This window comes from Carcharhinus amblyrhynchos, chromosome 2 (assembly GCF_965287045.1).
Source record: "Carcharhinus amblyrhynchos chromosome 2, sCarAmb.v2.hapA, whole genome shotgun sequence".
NCBI lineage: Eukaryota > Metazoa > Chordata > Chondrichthyes > Carcharhiniformes > Carcharhinidae > Carcharhinus > Carcharhinus amblyrhynchos.
The window spans coordinates 6,549,754-6,572,800 of NC_137325.1; the positions used below are offsets into that span (position 1 = coordinate 6,549,754).

Sequence of the window (23,047 nt, forward strand, 5' to 3'; positions counted from 1 at the left end):
TCTTTTAATAACTTGTGCAAAGAAGCCCAAGAAACTATGTCTCTGTTTTTGAGAGCACTACAGAGTTGGGGGTAATTTGATTGAGGTGTGATAATGTTGGCATTGGATTCAGTTTATGTCGACCGATATTTGAACTAGATAGGTTAAAGAAGGACCTGGGTTCACACTCATAAATGACTTGCAACAGGCCTTGGTTGGATGTTAGATTGTTCTTTTCCCAGTAAAAGTGGGCATCTGAAATAGCCAGCCTGCTCGTGCAAACATTTGATTCAATGTGTCTTTTTAAACCAGAGTTGAATCAATTCCCTGCTGGGGTGGTGATAACCTCATGGAATGGGTAGTTATCCTGCTAACGTCAGTTAGGACCAGTGATATCTCCTGGATCAATTTTGGTTTCCTACAGTGTTCGAAGGAATTGTCCATGCTTTCTTTGCCTTAGCTGCTCAGTGCATTTGTTAAAAAAATTCAACCAAAGTGGTTGGAAAGTGTATTAGTGTATAAAATATCACAACCGTGTGGGCCAGGTTTAGTGTCTGACAGGTATGCTGACTATTGGTAGAGCTAGTCTACAATGCACACACATTCACCTGCCTCTTACATCACCAGAAGAACTCAGGAGCAGGTTGAAGTTCAAAATATTGAGTTGTTTGGGTTGACGATGAGCTCTTGACAAGCAATGTAGTAATATTGTTAGATATTTTGCACAAAAGTACTTGCATTAGCTTATGCTTTTCACTTCTGCCAGAATTGAAGTTCAGATTCTAAATTGTGATCTTCATTTCTTATTGATCATTTACATTGCTATTTATAAATAAGGAAGAATTCTCCTTGACTACTTCCTGACTCATTAGCTGATCATCTATGGTGTGAGAGGCAGTCTCAATAGGCGATAACTACTCTGGTGTCATGATGCTTAACAATAGATAACAGCAGATCATGTAATGCTGTAGTTAATAAAGCTGTCATTAGGATACTGGAATCTTTGAGGCCAATTGAAGAGAATACTCTGGTTTCGTTAAATGTTAACGTTGACTAGTACGTACACCAAGAAACCATGTTGCACTGATTTGAGAAGATGATGCAAATCAGTCAAAAGACAGAGGTGATGGATCATGAGTGAAATTGAAAGAATCACGTCTAATTGCTTAACTCTTCACTCTTCATATTTACACCTCACAACAAGTTCCCTCTTGTTTAAATGTACTGATTACACATTTGAACCATCACTTTTTTTTTGGGGTAGTGAGTGCAATTTTAGGTGCAAGTCAACTCTAGTTTCGGACCAGAATGTTGGCAATATCGTTGCAAAGATGTAGCAGTGACTCTCGGACAGATGTAGTGCAGAGCCCAGAGAGAAATGGTAGAGCATTTTTTAAAAAAACTTTTCGTTCAATTTGACGGCTTCCTCTTTGGTCTAGAGTACCATCTTGACTTTGATTTGTGTTTTGGGACGATGCCACAGTCAAGATGTTCTCTGATGTGGTAATAGGGAATTGAAACTAATACTAAATATTTCAGTTGGAGACACAATTCTCCATTGTTCAGATAGACATCAGTTTCTTTCTTATGGTTCAATTAACGCTTCACGTTCAATATTGGTGCAAACTGACTTCCATTTTTGATACGTGCCAGGCTCCAATTGAAACTTGCAGCCAGGACCCAGTCCAGTTGTGAGACACTCTCTGGCAGCAGTTGGTGGGTATGGGAGGGGCTGGTGTCAGTGGTGCTACTGTCATGCCACTTCAGTTTGACACTGCTTAGAATGTAAATCCAGAATGGGCTCATACATGGTTTATAAACCATTTGCTGGGCCCATTGATTTGCAACCCCTATCTGAAATGTGAACGTCCCATTTGAAAATTTTTACAAGCTGACTGTGCTTTCATTTCATTGTGTCTGACCTAGTGGCCAAAGTTATTTCGAACTGATCATTAACTCTTTATTTTGCAACTTAGGATTTCTTTGGATTTTCTTTTCAGGTGTGCAGATTGAAAACATTACCCTTAAAACTGTGTCAAAAAAGAGATCTGAAAACTACTGGGAGTACACGTTTGTAAGTAATAGGTGATTCTGCTCCTATTTCTTACGTTCTTTGATTTTTTTTATTGGAGAAAGAACAACGCAACAGATGCTGGAAATCGTAAATAAAAGCAAAAAATGTTAAGACTCCAGTTCATTATTGTTGTAACAGTAGTGGAGTTAATGTTTCTATTGTGGAACCTTCAGTTTCTACCTGATGTTGATTTTATTTTCCAAAAACAGTATAGTACAGCCCCTTTGGCCCTCCAAGCCTGTACTCATCATGATGCCTGCCTAAACTAAAACCAAATGCACTCTTGGAGTCCATATCCTTTCATTCCCATCTACTCATGCATTCTGAATGCCTCTTAAATACCACCATCATACCTGCTCTCACCATCTCCCCATGCAATGCGTTCCAGACATTCGCCACCCTTTGTGTCAAAAAAAAATCTTGCCTCACACATCTCCTCTAAACTTTCCCCATGCACCTTAAACCTATCTCCCCTGGTACTTGACTTTTCAACCCTAAGAAAGAGCATCTGACTATCCATTCTGTCCATGCCACTCAGAATTTTGTAAACCTCTATGTCACTCTTCAATGTCCGTCGTTCCAGTGAGAACAAGCTGAGTTTATCCAACCTCTCCTCATAGCTAATGCCCTCCAGACCAGGCAACATCCTGAGAAACCTCTTCTTTATCTTCTCCAAAGCGTCCACATCCTTCTGGTAGTGTGGCAACCAGAATTGTATACAATATTCCAAATGAGGCCTAACTAAGATTCTGTACAGCCAATTTTTATACTCAATGCCCCAACCGATGAAGGCAAGCGTGCCATACGCCTCCTTCACTGTCTTATCCACTTGCATTGCCACTTTCAGTGATCGGTGGGCATGTACACCCAGATCTCTCTGCCTGTCAATATTCCTAAGGACTCTACTATTTACCATATAATTCCTACATGCATTAAACGTTCCAAAATGCATTACCTCACACTTGTCCGGATTAAACTCCATCTGCCATTTCTCTGCCTGAGTCTCCAACTGGACTGATTTTGTTTTCGTTGAATGGAAATAGCCACCTATTCAAGATTGTGGATGGATATGGATTTATATTTGACGTCTACATTCAAAGCTGCATTGAATAATGGCTTATTAATATTACCTTTAATGTGATATAAGGTGGACGTAGCCTTGCTCATTGTGGTAAACAAAGAACAAAGAACAACCCAGCACGGGAAACAGGCCCTTCGGCCCAACGAGCCCGCGCCGCCGCATCACCCTACACCTATTCTACCCTGCATGTCTACGAATGGGACCCTACTCAGTCAGATTCAGGGAAGAAATAGTGTCAATTTGGTAGAAACCGATTAGCCTAAGAGCACATCTTTGGGGTGTGGGAGGAAACCGGAGCGCCCGGAGGAAACCCACGCATCCACAGGGAGAATGCGCAAACTCCCACAGACACAGGCCCAAATCCATGTATCTGCACAGCTAGCAGTGCTAGTCACTGAGCTGTTGCGGCGCCCGTCTATCGGTCCAGGATCAAGCACACACACCGACATGAAGTACTAGGCCACTCCTGGACTTCCAAGAGCAGCCCACGCACGACCCGCCGTGTGCATGCCCCTCGCTTGACACGAGGTGGACCTCCACCTGTGGAATAAAGACAAAAAATATTAATCATACAGCCTGCCCTTCCGGTGTCTCCTGAGGTTTAACCCTATTTAATAGCCCCTGCCATATCCCTCCATTCTCGTTTCACTCATGTGCCTATCTAACTGCATCTTAAACGAGTCCAACGTTCCTGCCTCCACCACCCTACTCGGTAGCGCATTCCAGACCCCCACAACTCTCTGCGTAAAGAACCTTCTTCTTACCTCCAAATTATACCTCCCCCCCCCTCACCCTTAAGTGATGACCTCTCGTGTTCGTACCCAGTCTAGGGAGCAGTCTCTCACTATTAACTCTATCTATTCCCTTCAGTATCTTATATACCTCTATCATGTCCCCTCTCAATCTCCGTCTTTCCAAGGAGAATAGCCCCAGTCTCTTCAATCTCTCCTCGTAACCCAGTCCCCCCATGCCAGGCAACATCCTGGTAAACCTCCTCTGCACCCTTTCCAGAGACTCCACGTCCTTCCGGTAGTAAGGTGACCAGAACTGGACGCAGTACTCCAAATGCGGTCTAACCAACGTTCTGTATAACTGAAACATTAGACGGCAGCTTTTATACTCTAAGCCCCTTCCTATAAAGGCTAACATCCCATAAACCTTCCTAACAACGTTCTCCACTTGTGACGCAACCTTCATGGATTTGTGAACCTGCACTCCCAGGTCCCTCTGTACGTCTATACTCCTAATTGGCCTACCTTTTATCACATAGCTCCTCTCTGCATTATTCCGTCCAAAATGCATCACCCCGCATTTGTCAGGATTAAATGCCATCTGCCACCTATCTGCCCACTGCACCAACCTATCTACATCCTGTTGTATCACCTGACAATCCAGTTCCGTACTCGCCAACCCTGCCATCTTGGTGTCATCAGCAAACTTGCTGATCACACCACCTACGCCCTCTTCTAAGTCATTTATGTAGACTACAAAGAGGAGAGGTCCCAGTACTGAGCCCTGCGGCACACCACTGGTCACTGGCCTCCAGCCCGACAAGGTACCTTCCACAACTACCCTCTGTCTCCTATTTCCCAGCCAGTTCTCAATCCACCTAGCTACCTGGCCTCGTATCCCATGCGCCTTAACCTTTTCTACCAGCCTACCGTGAGGGACTTTGTCAAACGCCTTACTGAAATCCATATAGATGACATCAACGGCTCTCCCATCGTCAACCGTTTTTGTCACCTCCTCAAAGAATTCCACCAGATTCGTAAGGCAAGACCTCCCTCTAACAAAGCCATGTTGCGTATCCCTAATCAGATCGCAACGCTCCAAATGCTCATACATCCTACCCCTAAGTATTTTTTCCATTAACTTCCCTACCACCGACGTCAAACTCACCGGCCTATAATTCCCAGGGTTATCCCTACTACCTTTTTTGAACAACGGGACCACATTTGCTACCCTCCAGTCTTCTGGGACCTCACCTGTGTCCAAAGAAGAGACAAAGATGTGCGCCAGAGGCCCAGCAATTTCATCTTTCGCCTCCCTAAGCAGCCTGGGATAAATACCATCAGGCCCCGGAGCTTTATCCGTCCTTACGCTATCTAAAAGCCCTAGCACTTCCTCTCTCGTAATAACTATATCCTGCAACTGAACCTCCGCTCCCTCCAAGAGACCGCACGATTCCGAACCCCTCTCCTTCGTGAATACCGACGCAAAGTATTCATTCAGGAGCTCCCCCATTCCCTCCGACTCAATACACAACTCTCCACTCTTGTCCCTAAGAGGACCAATTTTCCCTCTAACTACTCTCTTGCCTCTAATATAGGAATAAAATGCCTTAGGATTTTCCTTAATCCTACCAGCCAAAGCCATCTCATGCCCTCTCTTCGCCCTTCTAATTCCCCTTTTTAGCTCCCTCCTACTCTCTCTATATTCCTCCAGCGCACACTCCGTACCCATTTGTTTTGACCTAACATACGCCTCCCTCTTCTTCCTGACCAAGTCTTCAATATCCCCCGTAATCCACGGCTCTCTAATCCTACCTTTCCCATCCTTTCGCTTAACCGGAACATACCTCCCCTGCAACCATTTCATTTTGTCCCTAAAAGCCTCCCACTTGCCAACCATGGACTTGCCAGCTAACAGTCCCTCCCAGTCAGTTTGCTGCAGCTCCCTCCTAATCCTGCCATAGCTCGCCTTTCCCCAGTTCAGCACACTCCCGTTTGGACAGCACTCGTCCCTTTCCATTGTTATCCTAAAGTAGACGGACTTGTGGTCACTGTTCGCCACATGTTCGCCTACCTCTACCTCACCCACCTGCCCCGGCTCGTTTCCCAACACTAAATCCAGTATAGCCCCTCCCCTAGTCGGGCTAGTTACATACTGTTCTAGCGACCCTTCCATAACACATTTCACAAACTCCTCTCCCTCCGTACCCCCAGCTCGAGGCCCCCTCCAATTCACTCCGGGAAAATTAAAATCACCCACTACAACCACTCTATGGTAGTGCAGAAACCCTTATCCTTGTCACCAGGGGGGAAAAATCCCAACGATCAAGGCTTTCAAAAAATTACATTGGTGACTGTAGTATATATTTGGTTTTTGTGTACTTGTACATCACTCCCTGCAATGGAGGAATAAATCAAAGATAAAATATTATCAAATGACCTGTCAGCTGTAAAAAAGGGAATGTATCCATAATATGGCCATATTATTTGGAGCTGGATACAGCATTGATGGTTTTGTCATCTTTTTGTAGGCAAGAGATTTGAATGAAACCAAACAAGGCAAAGGGGAGCTTGTTGCCAAAAGTGATTAGAAGCTGCAATTAAATCTATCAAAATTTTTAGCTCTAGAAGTTTTTAAAGAAGCTGTATTCAAGTTTCTTAAAGACATTTAGTTAGAGAGGGTATCTGGGCCTACTGGACATTTTGTATTTTAATAAATTGTCCTTTAAAGATCACAGTCCTAGATTAAGTGACAAAAGATTGTTGAGTATTTGAGATTGACAAGAACTAGTGGATGTATTTAATCATATTATAATTTGCAAGTAGCTCAACTAAATAAAGTGATAGTTATGGATAATGAGGACAGAGTTTATTCACCCAAGCCTCAGAGACTTGAGCCGTTAGTCTTGATTGACTTCAATGCAGTATTGAGAGAATATTGACACTTTCATAGGTGCTGTCCTTTGAAAAGATGTCAAAGATCCCACTGGTCACTTCATGAAGAATAGAGAAGTTACCTCTTTCTCTGCCCATCTTTTATCCTTCAGCCAATATCGCTAAAATAGAATAAAGAATCATTATATCACAGCTGTTTCTGAAACATCGCTGTGTTAAATTGGCTATTATGATTCCCTTTATTATAGGGATAACCTTATTTGAAAAGTATTATATTGCTGTAAAGCTCTTTAAAATCTCCTAATACTGAGAATGATGCTATATAAAATATACACATATAATATGTGAATAAATACAGGTTTTTTAATGTTCCATTTTAGCACCTTATTGTTTAAGATTGCAAGGCTTTTGCCTTCTAGTTATATTGTAAATCTATTCTGTGTTGTTCATTTTGAATTGAAAGGAAGGATTTCCTAGTTTCAATTCTACATTTGCTGTTTGTTAGCCTGAATCTGTTTCCATATCCCACATCCTCAAAAATAGCCTGGATTTACTGATTTTTTTTTTGAAAATATTCTGTCTCCTTTCAACTTGGCCACGAAAGATCAGACCTGTCGCTTTTCTTTAAGCTGCAGGCAGAATTTAAATGTTCCCCTTACGTTTCAGTGTCCAGAACTGGATGTGATCATACAGATGCAGTCTACCTAGAGTGGTCACCATTTCTGACCTGTATACTAATGTTTTGACTGTGTAATTTAATATTCTACTGGATTTGTTGTTGCACCATTGCATTGGTTGTACATGTGGTGTAACGCATCATTATTTCAACACTTATTTGTTGAGTACATCTACTGCTTATCTTTCCTGCCTGTGTGCATGTGTTTGACTTGAATCCGTCTGCCATTTTACTGGTCACATTTCATCAAAATCGTTGTAATTTCAGAGATACCTTCTGTGGTTCCACTGCCTCTTCCAGTTTGGCACTGTTTACAAATTTGACCAGTTAGCATTTGAGTTTCTGAACCTGGGTAATTTTATACAATTCGAAATAACAGTCTTCACACAGCTCTGGGGCACCCTGTTCAATGCTCCTCTTTTCGCCCAATGCTGACCCTTAATGAGGGGTAGTTCTGTAACCAGAACTGGCATGTATTGACGCCAGCTGCAGGAGCCCACAAGACGAGAGTAGTTGTGTTAAAGAACAAACAGAAGTTTGGTTTCATATGTGGAAAAATGGACACAAAAGCAAGGGAGGGTAATGTTGAACTTGAGAGCGCTGTTTCCAAGATTGGTAGTTATAAACAGCCTTGAGACCTTTCCCTGTGTAGCGTTAAAGATTTAAAAATCGACCTGTTGGATATCTTTTGACAATAATTATATTCAATTGAATAGTGATAGGTTATCAGCAAGGCAGTAACAAGAGGATAAGCCATTCACAGAATAATTAATTGGACTTTTGGGGAGAAAGATATCCCTTTTTTTGGTTGCTTAAATTTGGACGTCTTCATCAAAATCTGTTGTTGAGGTTGAGTTTTTTTGTTAGGAATTTATTCAGCTGCTTTAAGGGCGATGTTTAAGGATATAGTGATCAAGAGAGTGAGAGATTAGATTTTGGGGGGAAAAAAGATATTGGTGTAGACTCATTGGTCAGATGACTTATTTCTCTGTTAACTTTTTTTTTACATTGCATTGTACCATCATTCACAACACTTGTAAAATTGTCTTTGAAGGTCTTGCAGACTGATCACACAGAGAGTACTGTGAGGAAAACACACCAGGAGCTGCAGGAGTTTTTATCCAAAGTAAGTTTTTACCCGCTAAAATTTCAAATTTGCTGGGAGACAAGGTTAAGAAGAAATAAGGTACATAGACAACTGTCCTTTGTTCATATGGTGTTAGTGTTCCAAATCAATGTTAATATGAATAAATATGAAATACTAATACACAGTAATACATTTCTGTCCTGTGAGATATCTGAACTCCCCCTCTTTTAAGGATCCTAGTTTATTATTTGTTTTGTTGACTGTGCTCCATCATTGTCCAGCAGAACACTCTACAGTTATAGTGAAGGCAGCAATCCTGGTTCTGAAGACGTTATATTGTACTTGAAACGTTTTTCCAGCAACTTTTGTTTTTATTATTCATCTAGTGTCTGGAAGAGACGATTTCTTAACTAAGCATTTTGTTTACAAGAAACCTGTGCTCTTGTTGAAGCCAAAGTAGAACCTAATAGCTATTTGCCATGTTTGAGTCTTGAGTCCTTCCTTTTTTGGGAGTGAAAGGATTGGGATCAAGGCTAGATCTTAACTCTGTTCATTCTAATGACAGGTGAGATGTAACAGCTCAGTGATTTTACAGGAATTAGCTCACTGAACAGCCCAGTTTAATATTAATATTCCTTTCCTACGACCCTGAATTTCTATTTAAAGTAGGTTTTGCTATATACAAATAGAAACTTTCAAATTTCTGTACCATTTGATGGCTTTATTGTAGTACTTTAAAAATTGCTTACATTGTGCAAAATGTTGGCAAGTACGATCTGTCGAGGTCTGGTTTTTATATTCAGATCCAAAGAAAATCAGTGAAATACATTTTAGAATGCAGTGTTAGCTGTTCATTAGCGTTAGAATCATAATTATTCAAATAACACAGCTCAGGACAAAGATAACCAGCAAAGATCAGAAAAGTATTCACTGCATAATATTTGATATGGCTTGGTATGGTAACCTTACTTGATTGAGTCCAAAGATGTGCAGGTTAGGTGTTTTGGCTATGCTAAATTGACCCTTAACCCTGCTAATCCCCTGTTGTTATGTGGTTAGGACCTGGCTGGGATTGTTAGTGTAGACTCGATGGGCTGAATGGCCTCCTGCGCTGTAGGGATTCTGCGCACTCTAAGTGGGCTGAGATGATTGCTCTTTTTTTCTCGTAATTGTCTGCCATTCCTATTTCCTTCCTGCTTTCCTATCTTAGTGGAGGAAAGTAGAGCATCCTCAGCATTTAATGATGCAAGTAAGGTGCTTTTTTTAATCAAGATTCTTCAGCTCAGGTGTGAAAAGTGTTTCTGAGATCCTGCTGTGGCAATTCAAATGTTTTTTTTATTTGTTCAAAGCAGCGTTGCTGGGAAGGCCAGTGTTTATTGCCCATCCCTCATTTGCTCTTGAGATGACAGACTGTGTTGTGCATATGAGGGTTACAAGGCCATGAAAGCCTACACATTTAATAGTCGCCAGTTTATTGCAGACGTCATCAGATTGTTATATGGGTGATTTATATAGAAAGCACAAGTATTATGTTGGTACTGTAGGAAGGGGAACACTTTGAAATTGGCATCTTGCTTTCAAGGGTTGAGAGTGAGTTCTTTTCTCTGTGGCTCATAGCACAAACTAGCTGGCTGTTTATTGCAGGAGTCACGAGTCACCTTCCAGGGTGACCTTTTTTTCCCTGAAGAGAAAACTGCATTACCAAAGAACAATGTGAAGGAAGCAATATGCGTACAGATGTATGACCTTCAGATTCAGATCATGGAAGGCTTCTTTGGCCTTCATACCCATGCCAAGGTAAAGCTCTTTGGTTGAGAGTCTGGACCTGATGAAGCTTCCTGTTGAACAGGTTTGATTCTTTCTCAACCTAATTTAAAAAGGAACGTGTGAAATTATGTTGCTGGTCATTTATTAAGAAATAAAAATGAGCGCTGAATACTTAAAATTGCAAGCAGTTTTTAACTACTAAATTTGTGCGTATTAACCACCTACAGACTTTGGGCATGTAATGGAAACTGCTGGTTAACGATGTTTTATTCATTCATAGGAACTAGGTGTCATTGGTGAGGCAAGCAATTATTAATCATCCCTAATTGTCCTTAAGAAAATGGCAACGAGCCACCCTCTTGAATGTCATCTCTAATTAGCGCGTTTTAAAGCTTAGTTGTCATAGTTGTAGTTTTAAAGCATGGAAAGAGGTCCTTTGGCCCATCGTGTCTCTGCTGACCATCAAACACCTATCTATTCTACTCTCTTTCAGCTTTTGGTCCACAGTTGTGTTGCTATGGCCATATTCTTGGCATGGGTATGAAGGCCAAAGAAGCCTTCCATGATCTGAATCTGAAGGTCATACATCTACGCATATTACTTCCTTCACATTGTTCTTTGGTAATGCATTTTTCTCTTCAGGGAGAAAAAAAGGTCACCCTGGAAGGTGATTCGTGACTCCTGCAATAAACAGCCAGCTAGTTTGTGCTATGAGCCACAGAGAAAAAAACTCGCTCTCAACCCTTGAAAGCAAGATGCCAATTTCAAAGTGTCCCTCTTCCTACAGTACCAACATAATACTTGTACTTTCCATATAAATCACGCTGGTGGGATTTTCCCATCCCACCATGGCAGAGATTTGGCTGGCCTGAATTCTTTGACTTTGCTGAGAGTAGGAGTGTGGTGTGAATGGCAGGTAAGATCGTGTCCAAGACTTTAAGTCCTGGTCTAAATGTCCTTTAAATGCTGAGAATTCCCGCCTCTACCATCCTTTCAGGCAGGTAGTTTTGGACTCCTACCACTCTAGGTGAAAAATATTTTCCTCAAAATCCCTCTAATTCTCCTGCTCCTTACATTAAATCTATGCCCCCTGGTTATTGACCCCACTAAGGGGATAATGCACAGCTGAAATGCTTCAGGGTTAAATTCCATTTGCCACTGTTCCATTTGCCAAAGTGACTAGCCTGACTATATCACTGCGACACCAGCATCTACCCAGCAATGTGGAAAACTGCCAGGGTACGTCCTGTACACAAGAAACAGGACAAATTCCAGCCAATTACCACCCCATCCGTAAAGTAATAGGAAGGGGTCATCACCAACACTATCAAGAGGCATTTACTCAGCAATAACTTATTCACTGATGCTCAGTTTGGATTCCGCCAGGGCCACTCTGCTGCTGACCTCATTACAGCCTTGGTTCAAACATGGAAACAAGAGCTGAACTCCAGAGTGACGTGAGAGTGACTGCCCTCGAAATCAGGCAGCGTTTGACTTGAGTATTGTATCACGGAGCCCTAGCAAAATGGTAAAAGCAAATTACCGTGGATGCTGGAATCTGAAACAAAATGGAAATCGGAGGGAGGGGGAGGGGGGTAAGTCTTCCACTGACTGGAATCATACCTGGCACAAATGAAGATGGCTGTGGTTGGAGGTCAGTTATCTCGGCACCAGTGCAGCAATTCCTCAGTAGTTTCCAGTGTGGTGGGTTGAATTAATTGTGCATGTCCCAAGTCCCCACCCTTGGTGTTAGCAATTCTAAAACAGTACTGTTTTCCCATACAGCTTCCCAAGGATCTTTCTGTTGATACTTCTGGCAAGACTGCATTGCGAGTATTAAGCCACGGTTCACAGACGAGAGAAGACAGGCGACATTCTGATTTGGAGTTAATCATAAGGTAACTGTGGGTATTGGTATTAAAGTAATAATGGCACAAAAGTCCTCATTTCACCTCATCTTGTAATGTTTGCCTCACTCTATAGAACCTACCCACTGCTATTTTCACCTTCCTATGCGTATCTACCTAAACTACCTATCAATTCAAGTGGCTACACCTTACAATACCTAATCATTGAGAACAAAGCTTCAACTTAAATCATTCAAAATGAAACATTCCAGTTTTTGAATGTGATGCCAGCAGAAAACGTGGAACTTTTAAGTTTTTAGTGATATTCTGGTATTTTCGTACATCTGAAATGTGTTTGCTAGCGTCCATTGTTTTTTTCCCTCTCTGGTCCCTCTCCCAATTTCTCCTACCTCTTGAAATTTGTGAATTACCATTTACAGCAGTTTGTCATTTCTGATGTTGGGAACAGGAGTAAGCCGTTTTGTCTGACTGGGTGATCTGGTAATCTAACTCCAGATCCACGGTTAAAAGGATTGAGCCTACGGCAGAATCTCTTTTGATGTAGTTTGCCATGTGAGCATATTTTGAGTTCTTGCTGTTGTAAGCAAGTCATCCTTGAATGCGCTCAGTATTTTACATGCACATACGTATTTTCATACTTGACAGTATCATGTGGTGTTTCAGTCTCTGCCTGCTGCAAGCTTTTCTGTTAGTTGGATTAAGTAGCAAACTATATTCTAGACTTCCTTCCATTCTGTTTTTGAGGGATGCTGCCTGTTAATTATCTTTCCTTTCAGTCACCTCTTTAGGCATTGTTTTAAAATATCTAATTTCCTACTTTTCACAACAATAATGCACGCCCCTTGCCTGAATCCATTTATATCTGATAACTTTGAATTTACACGGCTGACATTCTTTCTTTAATTTTGGTCATGTGCCGAAATTAACTTGTGCTGTTTTGGGGTTATCAATGTTGTAAGGAATTAAATCTCTAACCTGCAATGTTTTTCTTGCCTTTCTTCATCTGCTTTTCTCTTCTATCTTTAACCTTTCTTTATTTTTCTGGTCTTGCATACTTATTAAGCCGGTTTAAACATTTTTCTGTTTTGTTTTTCTTTGGCTCATTCTGACTGTAGACATGCTGAATTGCCCCTTAGTGTCAGGGGGATTAGCAGGATTATCAAGATAAATGCATGGGGTACGGGGATAGGGTCTGGGTGGGATTGTTGTTGGTTGAGGTTCAGTGGGCCAGATAGCCTCTTTCTGCGTTGTAGAGATTCTAAGGTTCTATTTCTCATGCTGATAGTTGCTTGGTAAAACAGAACTTGAATGTTGCTGAAAAGAACATAAGAACATAAGAAATAGGAGCAGGAGTAGGCCATCTAGCCCTTCGAGCCTGCCCCGCCATTCAATAAGATCATGGCTGATCTGTCGTGGCTCAGTTCCACTTTCCCGCCCTCTCCCCATAACCCTTAATCCCCTCTCTTATCAAGAACCCATCAACCCGCTTCTTAAAAATATTTAGCGAGGCAGCCTCCACCACTTCAACGGGCAGAGAATTCCAGAGATTCACCACCCTTTGAGTGAAGAAGTTCCTCCTCAACTCCGTTCTAAACCGCCTCCCCTTTATCTTGAGGCTGTGCCCCCTAGTCCTACTGTCTTTTTTGAGCGGGAAGAGTCTCTCCACCTCTATCCTATCCATCCCATTCATCATCTTATACGTCTCAATGAGATCTCCTCTCATTCTTCTAAACTCTAACGAGTACAAGCCTAGTCTATTCAGCCTCTCCTCATAGCTCAACCCCCTCAACTCCGGTATCAGCCTAGTAAACCTCCTCTGCACTCCCTCCAAGGCCAAAATATCCTTGCGCAGGTGCGACGCCCAAAACTGCACACAGTGAGAGGTACGTTGCCAATGTTTTTGTCCTGCATTCATCCCCTTTTCTCCTGTGGTATAAATTGTGATTGTTTGAAATTTGGCATTTTTGCCTTTGTCCTGATGAGTGCAAGGTGAAAAGTTTCAGCAACACATCTGTCCAGTACTCTACTTTCAGTAATAGTCTTTTCCATTATTTTATCGTATTTGTTGCTTCTTTTCAACAGTATGAGTTAAAATTGATGACAATTTCCCCTTTTTTTGTTCTCCCTCATCAGCTGCCCCATGTTCCATTGTTTTCTTGGTGATTTTTAGCTTCTTTTCTGAGCCTGTTTGACTTGCAGGATTCTTTGCCTAAGAGAAGATTTTCTTGCTTTGGGTGTACTTTCTTGGATACAAGTAACATTCCTGTCTTTACAAAGGCCTTTTCAATCCTTATACATCTCCTTGGAGACTAAATAAGTATTTCCATTAATTATCCAGTTAAGGGCTATGTTTAAATTTGACAGCCCAATAGGAACTCTGATCAACTTGTACTATCCTTGCATAGAGCCACTGCCAGGATGTTCGTAAGGAATCTCTGACATCTTGCATGCAGCCAAAATAACACTCAGCAAACCAATAAAAAAAACTAGCTGCAGATGGATGACTGCTTTCACAAATGGAAAATGTGATGTGCTGTAGGGCACTTGCAAACTACTTTGTACAAAGCTGTCTGACAACCTTCCCTAATTTAGCAACAAATGGCAAAAACTGCAGCTCTTTTCCCTGTAACCTTAGGAGAGAAGATAAGCTCCTTTTTAGGAGGAAAGGATTAAACTGTTTTTACTATTTGTATTTCGGAACCAAATATTTTCTCTCTTTTGTTAACTGTTGTTTGTCTGAATGCATCTAAAGACACAAAGCTGGAGGGAAAACATTAGATCTTTAAATACCACACAGTTTAAAAAAAAGACAGTTAATGTGTGGTAAACCTTCAATCTGCAGAATGAACTCTCCTCTCTGCTTACTGGTAACCCTATTGTAATAATTATCAATGAATGCTCAATCTGTTTGTGAATCTTTAAATACTACTCTGTAAACTTGCTGGACAAAGGTTGGCCAACGCAAGACTCCTAGTATCTGGAATGAGTTGAAAACTGGTCGAACATAACAATGTTGGATTCACAATAAAATGCGTAGTCATTGAAAGATTATCTAAAAGTATGACCATAGAAATATTGAGCACTGGCAAAGACTATTTCAGCGGAACCAGATGGCGCCTCAGTTCGAAAACACACAGAATTTAGTGCTGATATGTCTCAATTGAATTTCTTGCCAATTGTCTGTCTAACATTCACTTAATTCCTGATGTTACTGGCCTTGATTGCTGTTCTGGGATGAATTGCTAACTTGTGGGAAGCAGATGTATCTCATCTTTTATGAGTTTCGTCTGGCAACAGTAGATTTATTTTAGCACTTAGCCGAGTTGCTCAATCTATTTAATGATGCACAGTGCGGTTGCTATTGTAACCCTTATACCCGTTGTCACCTCCTTTGTGTCTTGATCAAACTTCAACAACAACACCACCACCCCCCCGGTTTCAAAATCATAGATGTATGATCTGGGTAGCAATGGTCCAAGCGCTAACCCTGGGGTGCCCAACCAGTCACTTTGCAATACAGTACACTTCAAAAACTGCCAATCTATTTCATCACCTTTCTACCTTGTTCATCAACCTCCTAAGTGGCACTGTAACAAATGCTTCACTGAATTTACAATAAATGATGTCCGCGAAGTTTCTTTTACCTTGAACAATTCTCAATAAAACTGTTTGAATTATTTATCTTTGCCCCACTCTGAATACCCTGCTGATGTTCGCTGACAACTTTGTGATTTTTTTTAATGCTGAAAGCATTTGTGCGTAATTTTTAGAGATTTGCTTCCATTCCTTCAGACATGATCCTTCCCATTCCCCTCAAACTCTGTTAATCCTTAAAGTTTTAAAATTCCCATTTGCAACATGCTTGCTCTGAGATTCAGTTCTATGCTGTTTGTTTCTTGATGTTGGAATAGCCTTCCTTGCGATATTAGTTTTAATTCATCCCCACTGTTCTATTTATTTTCTCTACCAGTTTGGTTCAAGTGTGAAAACAGTCCAGTTTCAGCTTCCTTTCCTGTCCTACAACTTTGTCATGCCTCAAATATCTAAATCCTTACCTTGTGCAACGTATCTCTAGCCATGCATTTACCTACCTCAACCTATCCTGCTTCTGCTGCCCAGCACAAAGTGCACAAATTTGATTGGATTTATTTTTAAATATTGTACTAAGCTCTTGCTGTTCTGAATGGAAAGAGCAAACTGTCCTGTTGATTCTCTTTAATCAAAGCAAAATTTAGATGTGTATCCCAAGTGGGAGTCACTGCACACTTGAATGCCCATTAGCAGAGACTCCTGTCATTGTAAGCACATAGTGTACCTTGACCCTGTTACAAAAAGACAGCTTGTACTTCATAAAACTGCAAGAGTAAGTAAAAATGCCATTAAATTCTGATTCACTTTGGGTTTTGATGCTTGGTCCTAGTACTCTAGTAATTACTCAAAAAAGAGCTGAGGTTGATTTCTTAATGTAAATTTGAGAATTAGTGCTGTGACACCAGTACTATAGCCTAAAGTTGAGGGCTCGTTCTGTATATAGTATTCTGGTATGGAATGCTGCCCAAAACTGTCGAGGACACGCAGTAAGGTAATCTCTTGTCTTTGTCTATTAGGCAACTGTTTTCATCTCCATCTCGAGCTTTCTTAAAAAGTGAACACGTTCGTGAATTCTTCTTTGGGAAGTTATCTGACTACAGTCAGCATCACAGTGAGTGAGCAATGTTAAGCAGAATTGATGACATTCTTTAATAAGCATATGGAGTTTGCGCGTCTTTGTCTATTTCTTTGGAGGAACATTTGAAAATATAATTATATTTCGTGGTGTTTTCTTTTAAATCTTGTCCTTCCTTTGATTTAGCAAGCTTAAACACTTCAAACTGAAAGTCAGCTAAAATGCTAGAGATTCACAGACCAGTTAGTACCCATAAAGCGAAGTAACATCAGCGTTTCAGAAATAAGTCTTTGTCAGAAGTGAAAACTGAAAACTGGAAGTTAAGAGAACAATAAAGTCAGGAAGAGGGGGGCAATCACAGATGGGGACATAATGGAGTTAATGACCTTCAAGTCGTTTAACAGCAAATCATTAACATGACGGTATTCAACTTATTGAATTGCTGTCTCTTCGGTCTCTGTTTTTACAACTTTCCTAAAATGCTTGCTTTTCTTTGTCTTCCGTGCCTCTTGTAGTAGAAGGGTGTTTGGACATTGAAAGGGCTGGTGTGCAACTGCGAAAATAGTACACTTAATATAGAGAGTTACATGACAGACTAACTGCCATAGTTGTCTTGCAGGAGGCAACAGTTATGCATGGCTACACTTTGGAGATGGAGTTAGTCATAGATTATTAACAAACACTTAAATGTTCAACTGTACAAGCCCCCAGACCTCTGAGTGAAACTCCACACAACTCTTACAACACCTCTAACAGCAAGAAACTTCACTGAGATACCAAGTTAAAGGAAGAGATGGTTGATGGGGTGAGCGATGGTTGATGGGGTGAACAAAGGTCTGATGGAAAAGATGGGTTCCGTGGAACATTTGAAGGAGAAAAGGTAGTTCGGGATAGGATTCCAGAGCAGTGGGGCTGAGGCTGGTGAATGTAAGACTGTCAGTGATTGGGTGAAAGAAAAGTGGGTGTCTCGGGATGGCATCTGGTGTAGGGAGCTTGATGGCTGTTGTGCTGGAGGTGATTACAAAGGTGGGATGGAATTGTGGGGGCACTGGTGGATTTAATCTCTCTTTGGAAGTGTAGGCCAATGTAAACATGCTGGTTTGATTGGGAGAATCGTGGTGATGCATCTTAAACTACAGGCAGTTTTGGATGAGCTGGTCTTTGGATGTGGGCGAGTCTGGTGACGAAACAAGGATAAAGGTTTCAACTGCAGGTGGGCCGAGATGGGCGTGGAAGTAATGTTCTCGGCTTGTGAAGAAAAGTTGCTTGAGTGAGCTATTGAAAAGTACTTTGGCCCTTTGGAGTTCAAGCAAAAGGAGTCTGCACTTTTAAAAAAATAGGAAAACTGACATGGGGAGGGAAATATCTTGAAATCTTTTAATTGCAGGAAGGTGAGACCTTGGGGTTCTCTGTGTGAACTTCCAACGAGCTTGAATTAGCATAACGTGCTTCATTATTTCACTGGAGTATTTAATTGCAATCAGATGTTAGTTTAATTTTTAAAAATTGCTTCTAATTTATTTTGCAGCAAACTTACAGTCAGCGTTAAAGTTGTCTAAATCTGTAGAACACTTTAAGGAAGACAGTTCTGAGGCCTCCAGCCAGGAAGAAGGTACATGGCATTACATGCTGTGCTCCATGTGTTTTGTACACATCTTTTCAATTCTGGGTTTCATTCCCTTTGAAATTGACTTGAGACAAGAGAAGAAATTGGTGCAACTTTGTCTTTATTTTGTCTCCCCTTTCTTCTTCCATCACAGTGCACTGACTCCCACCATAAAATTTCTAATTTGCAACAGTTAATATGAATGTTCTGCCATTTCTGGTAAAGCAAAGAATCAATTAAATGCATGTATTTAGCTACATGGCAGTTGCCAGGCTAATGAAATTGAAGTTAAGTTGGCACTTCATTTCATCAGCTAGTAGTGCTGTTGCATGAAAAACATTTAGTAGGTTCAAATCGCACCTAATGGAAATAGGTTGACACTGTATAATTCCTTTTAAATAAGTGGCACCTAGAACTGAGTCTTCCGTGATTATGGATCTGTTCTACCTCCGTGTCCTTCCTTCATGTCAAATCTGGCAGTGATTAGCTGATGAGGTGAACTTTAAAAAATCAATACATGCCTGTACTTTGAAATGAACATTCATTTTATCCTAAGCTGTTAACTTTCTAGTGATCTTTTCATGTCTCTGCTCTCCAATATAGTCAGTAGCTATTGACCATTTCCATTCCTTCCAAGGAATATTTTTTGTGCAAGGGAAACCCATACTACAAAATGCAATTTGAGACTGCCTGCCTGTTGATCAGGTAGCTGGAACTAAGAGCTGCAGATAGGAATTTATTCTGTCACCAAAAAACCCTTTTGAATCGGGGAAGAAAATTAAAATTGGCTTTTTGTGGTGAGTTGCTTTTAGGTTGGGAAAGTTTAGTAGATCGCTTGTAACACTGACTTTTGATATTTTTCTAGATGGGCAGCAGCAATCGATTCATCATAAGAAAAATATGGGGAAATCTGTCGGCTGCGGGTAAGTTTTTTAAGTCTAGATTTTCTTGGACACACTAACCTATAGAAATGATTATAGTCAGGGTTGACCTCACTGGTAGCTCCAACTCAAAAGGAGGTTTGAAAAATATTTTTTGACAATTTTAACTTTGTTCAGCCTCAAAGTTATTTGAATTTTGGGTTTAATTTGGCAATACTGTTATTTTGTCAGGGATGGTGATTTGTTCCATTGGATATTTGTAAGATATATACACCAAAAGTGTGCTGGTTAGGTGGACTGACCATTCTAAATTGCCCCTTAATGTCAAAAGATGTATAGGTTAGATGGATTAGCCATGGGAAATGTACAGGGCTATGGGAATTGGGGAGCGGGGAGGGCCTGGGTGCAATGCTCTTCATAGAGTCAGTGCAGACTTGATGGATAGAATGGTCTCCTGCATGTAGGGATTCTATGATTGGGGATATCTGGTGTATGTTAAACTTGCTTTATACATGCAAATCCTGCATTTTAAATGATATGGATTTCTAAACTGCAGGAAAAGCCCCTTAAGCATTCTGAATTGATTTTCTCATCCTAATGTTTTATTTTAAGCTTTTCAATGGAAATAAAATTTGCATTGTCACCTCTAACTTATCAACAAGTGCAAAATTGATGTCAAAATGCTGATCTTTAGCAGTTACACTGTACTTATATTCTGCAATAAAATTCCAGGTGAAGCTTGCTTTCAATTATTACTACTTACAAGTTGTCTATTAGCGATAATTGGCTCAGCATGTTTTGTCAAAAATTTATAATTTAAATAGAAATGGGGTTGAAAGAAGTGAAGAAAAATCCAGACCTTTTTGTGGTCAGAGGCTAAATTTGGTATTAATAGCCGGTACCTGTACTGTCCAGCGTGCTGAATTAAAGGTTTTTATTGTTGATGGAAGGGTCGTACTCCTGAGAGCGTTGTAGGTCATGTTTCAGAATCATTCCTTTGTGGCTTTTATTTTCTTAAACATTTCTATTCTCTTTATGCAGTGTCTCTGGTATAAAATCTCCAGGAATTGGTGTGAGCTTACAGCACTCTGAGCAGAATGGTGTTCTGGACTGGAAGAAGAGGAACTACAGCACAAAACGCAACAGTGACCACTGTACATCTGTGATGGAACATGTGGGTTTGAAATGTTGTCCTAGCAAATTCAGTATTCTTCTAATGCACCTATGTTGCGAGACTGTCTTTCTTCTTTCCGTGATTGCTGCCAAATACTTTGGCCGTGTTTTTCTTAAAATTCAAATGTGGGATGAGAGGTCATTGGCTGGGCCAGCATTTGTTGCCCATCTCTAATTGCCCATGAAGCTGTTGGTGAACAACAGATGTGGTGCAGGAGCGTAGGTGCTGTTAGGAAGAGAGCTCCTGGATTTTGACCCAGCGATAATGAAGGAATGGAGATGTAGTTCCAAGTCAGGATGGTGTGTGGCTAGAAGGGGGAATTGTAGATGGTGGTGTTTCAATTTGCTTGCTCCCCTTGTCTTTTGGTTGTGGGTTTCCAATCTGCTATTGTAACAGCCTTGATGCTTTGCATCTTGAAGGTGGCAAACACGGTGCCTGTTGTGAGGGAGGAAACATTAATGGTGTTGGATGGGGTGCTAATTATGTCCCAAGTGGTGTTGGAACTGAACTCAATCAGGCAAGTGGAGAGTATACCAATACGTTCCTGACTTGTCTTTTGGATGGTGGGCAGGCTTTGGGGAGTCAGGAGGTGAGTTTTTCACTACAAAATTGCCAGTCTGTGAACTGTTCTTGTAGCTACAGTATTTATATCACTGGTGCAGTTGAATCAGTGTCTTCCCAGAGAGTTGCACTAACCCTGGAGTGTGTGGAATACTCTCCCATGGCCTGACTGAGTGCGTATCCAACAATGTTCAAGAAACTTAACGCCATCCGGGACAAAGCAGCCTCCTTAATTGACATCCCATCAAAAATGCATACTCCCTTCACCACCACACACTGGCAGCAGTGTGTATCTTCCACATGATGCACTGGAACACACCAGGACTTCTCTCCAAGTTGATGATCATTACTATCTAGAAGGACAAGGACAGCCGTTGAATGTGGACACCCCTTTCTAGAAGTTCCCTTCCAAGCAACTTGATCTCCTGTCCCTAACATTGCTGTGGGTATACCTATATCACATGGACTGCAATGGTTCAAAAGGCAGCTAGCAGTACCTTTTCCAGGGCAATTAAGTGAGGCCATAAGTGATATTGCATGCAACATTTCCTGTCAGTTTTGGCAACAGGGCACCGTATGCCTGTGTCTGAGAGAGACGTTGCACTGTAATAAATGCTAGTTTAGCCAGTGATGTCTGCGCTCCCTTGAATGAAATTTTTGAAAAGCTTTTTGAATTGAGTAATTCTGTTTAATAGCTGAAGTGTTTCTTCCCTCCCTGGGGAAATCTGCTATTTTGGAGCTCTGTAGTCAACAGAAAGCAGATTCTTTGACGTGAGCTGCAGGACTCATCAGTAAGTAATCTCTGTTGGTCATCTAATACGGAAGTAGGTACCACGAAGGCTGGAAAGAATGCGTGTTGTGGCTACTCTATAAGTTTGGGCTCTTCAAGTTCCTTCAAGCAATTGACTGCTACTGTTTGGTGAATATTAATAGACTCAAGGAACTATATGCAGTCTACAAATAGAGTTTTTTTTTAAAAATTGTCTTGTCTCCTCTCCCTGCTCCTCCACCCTTCTCTGCTGCCTTGCAAGCTTGTTTGGGTTGGACAGTGCAACTTATCTCTCAGATGCAGTCACACATTGTCCTGCCTCCCTTAGCTGGCGTTCAGTGTAGTCAGTAGTGGTGGAAAATGTTACGTGCAGTATCACTTGTTGCCACACTTAAGAGCTGTCACCCACATTTGAGCAGGTACATCTGACCTCCAATGGAATTGGCAACTAGAAACTCTGACTCTGCTCAAAAGTAGCTGCCCGGTAAATTTTTTTTGTTTGGTTCTTTCGTGGGACATTGGCACCACTGGCAAGACGAGCATTTGTTGCCCATCATTGTCTTTGAATTGAGTAGTTTGCCTCAACTGTCCTCAAATGGCCCAGCAATCGCTGTTGACGAGGCCAAGGTAATAATGGCAAATTTCCTTCCCCCTCAGGGCATGAGTGAATTGCATGGATGTACACAAGAATAAATAGTTCTGTGTTCAATCTTACTGAGACTAGCGTTATATTCCAGATTTATTAATTGGATTCAAATTTCACCAGCTGCCATGAGAGGATTTGAACCCATGTGACCCCAGAGCACATACTAGGTCTCTGGATTACTGGTCAGTGACATTATCACCCTGTCTCCATCTGGTCAAAAACAGATGTATTGACAGTGGGAAGTACTACCTAACCTATTGTATAAAAGCTAATCTGGTGTGTGCACCCTAATTGAAATACAACGATGCGGGGTTTTTTGGCTTGAGGATTATGATCACCATGTCGTCCTGTTGGATACCTCTATAGTTCTAAACTGTTTGGAACCTATAAGGAGCATTACCTTCAAAGTCCAAGCTCCAGAATAATAATTTGTATTTTTGTGAAAACAGTTCTGGATAACCCTAAAGTTGAAGTCAAAGAATTGAAAATTTGATTTTCTTGTATGCTGCAAACTCTACCTTGCTTGGTTCTGTAAATTGGTGCGGTATTAATATAGAAGCGAGAATCAGGATCCTTCCCAACAGCT

General features: G+C 41.1%; 1 protein-coding gene across 3 annotated transcripts in view; it reads left to right on the top strand.

Moving 5' to 3' along the window:
• Positions 1-23,047, top strand: part of LOC145351900 (zinc finger CCHC domain-containing protein 2-like) — a 58,566-nt gene that overhangs the window by 16,539 nt on the left and 18,980 nt on the right. For 2 of the 3 annotated variants that reach the window (XM_080201679.1, XM_080201687.1), the window contains exons 3-9: positions 1,980-2,053; positions 8,491-8,562; positions 12,076-12,188; positions 16,766-16,860; positions 18,353-18,436; positions 19,296-19,353; positions 20,353-20,485. In XM_080201679.1, coding sequence (XP_080057805.1) covers positions 1,980-2,053; positions 8,491-8,562; positions 12,076-12,188; positions 16,766-16,860; positions 18,353-18,436; positions 19,296-19,353; positions 20,353-20,485 — 629 coding nt within the window. The remainder of the gene's footprint in view (positions 1-1,979; positions 2,054-8,490; positions 8,563-12,075; positions 12,189-16,765; positions 16,861-18,352; positions 18,437-19,295; positions 19,354-20,352; positions 20,486-23,047) is intronic. The other variant, XM_080201696.1, reaches the window with a different exon arrangement.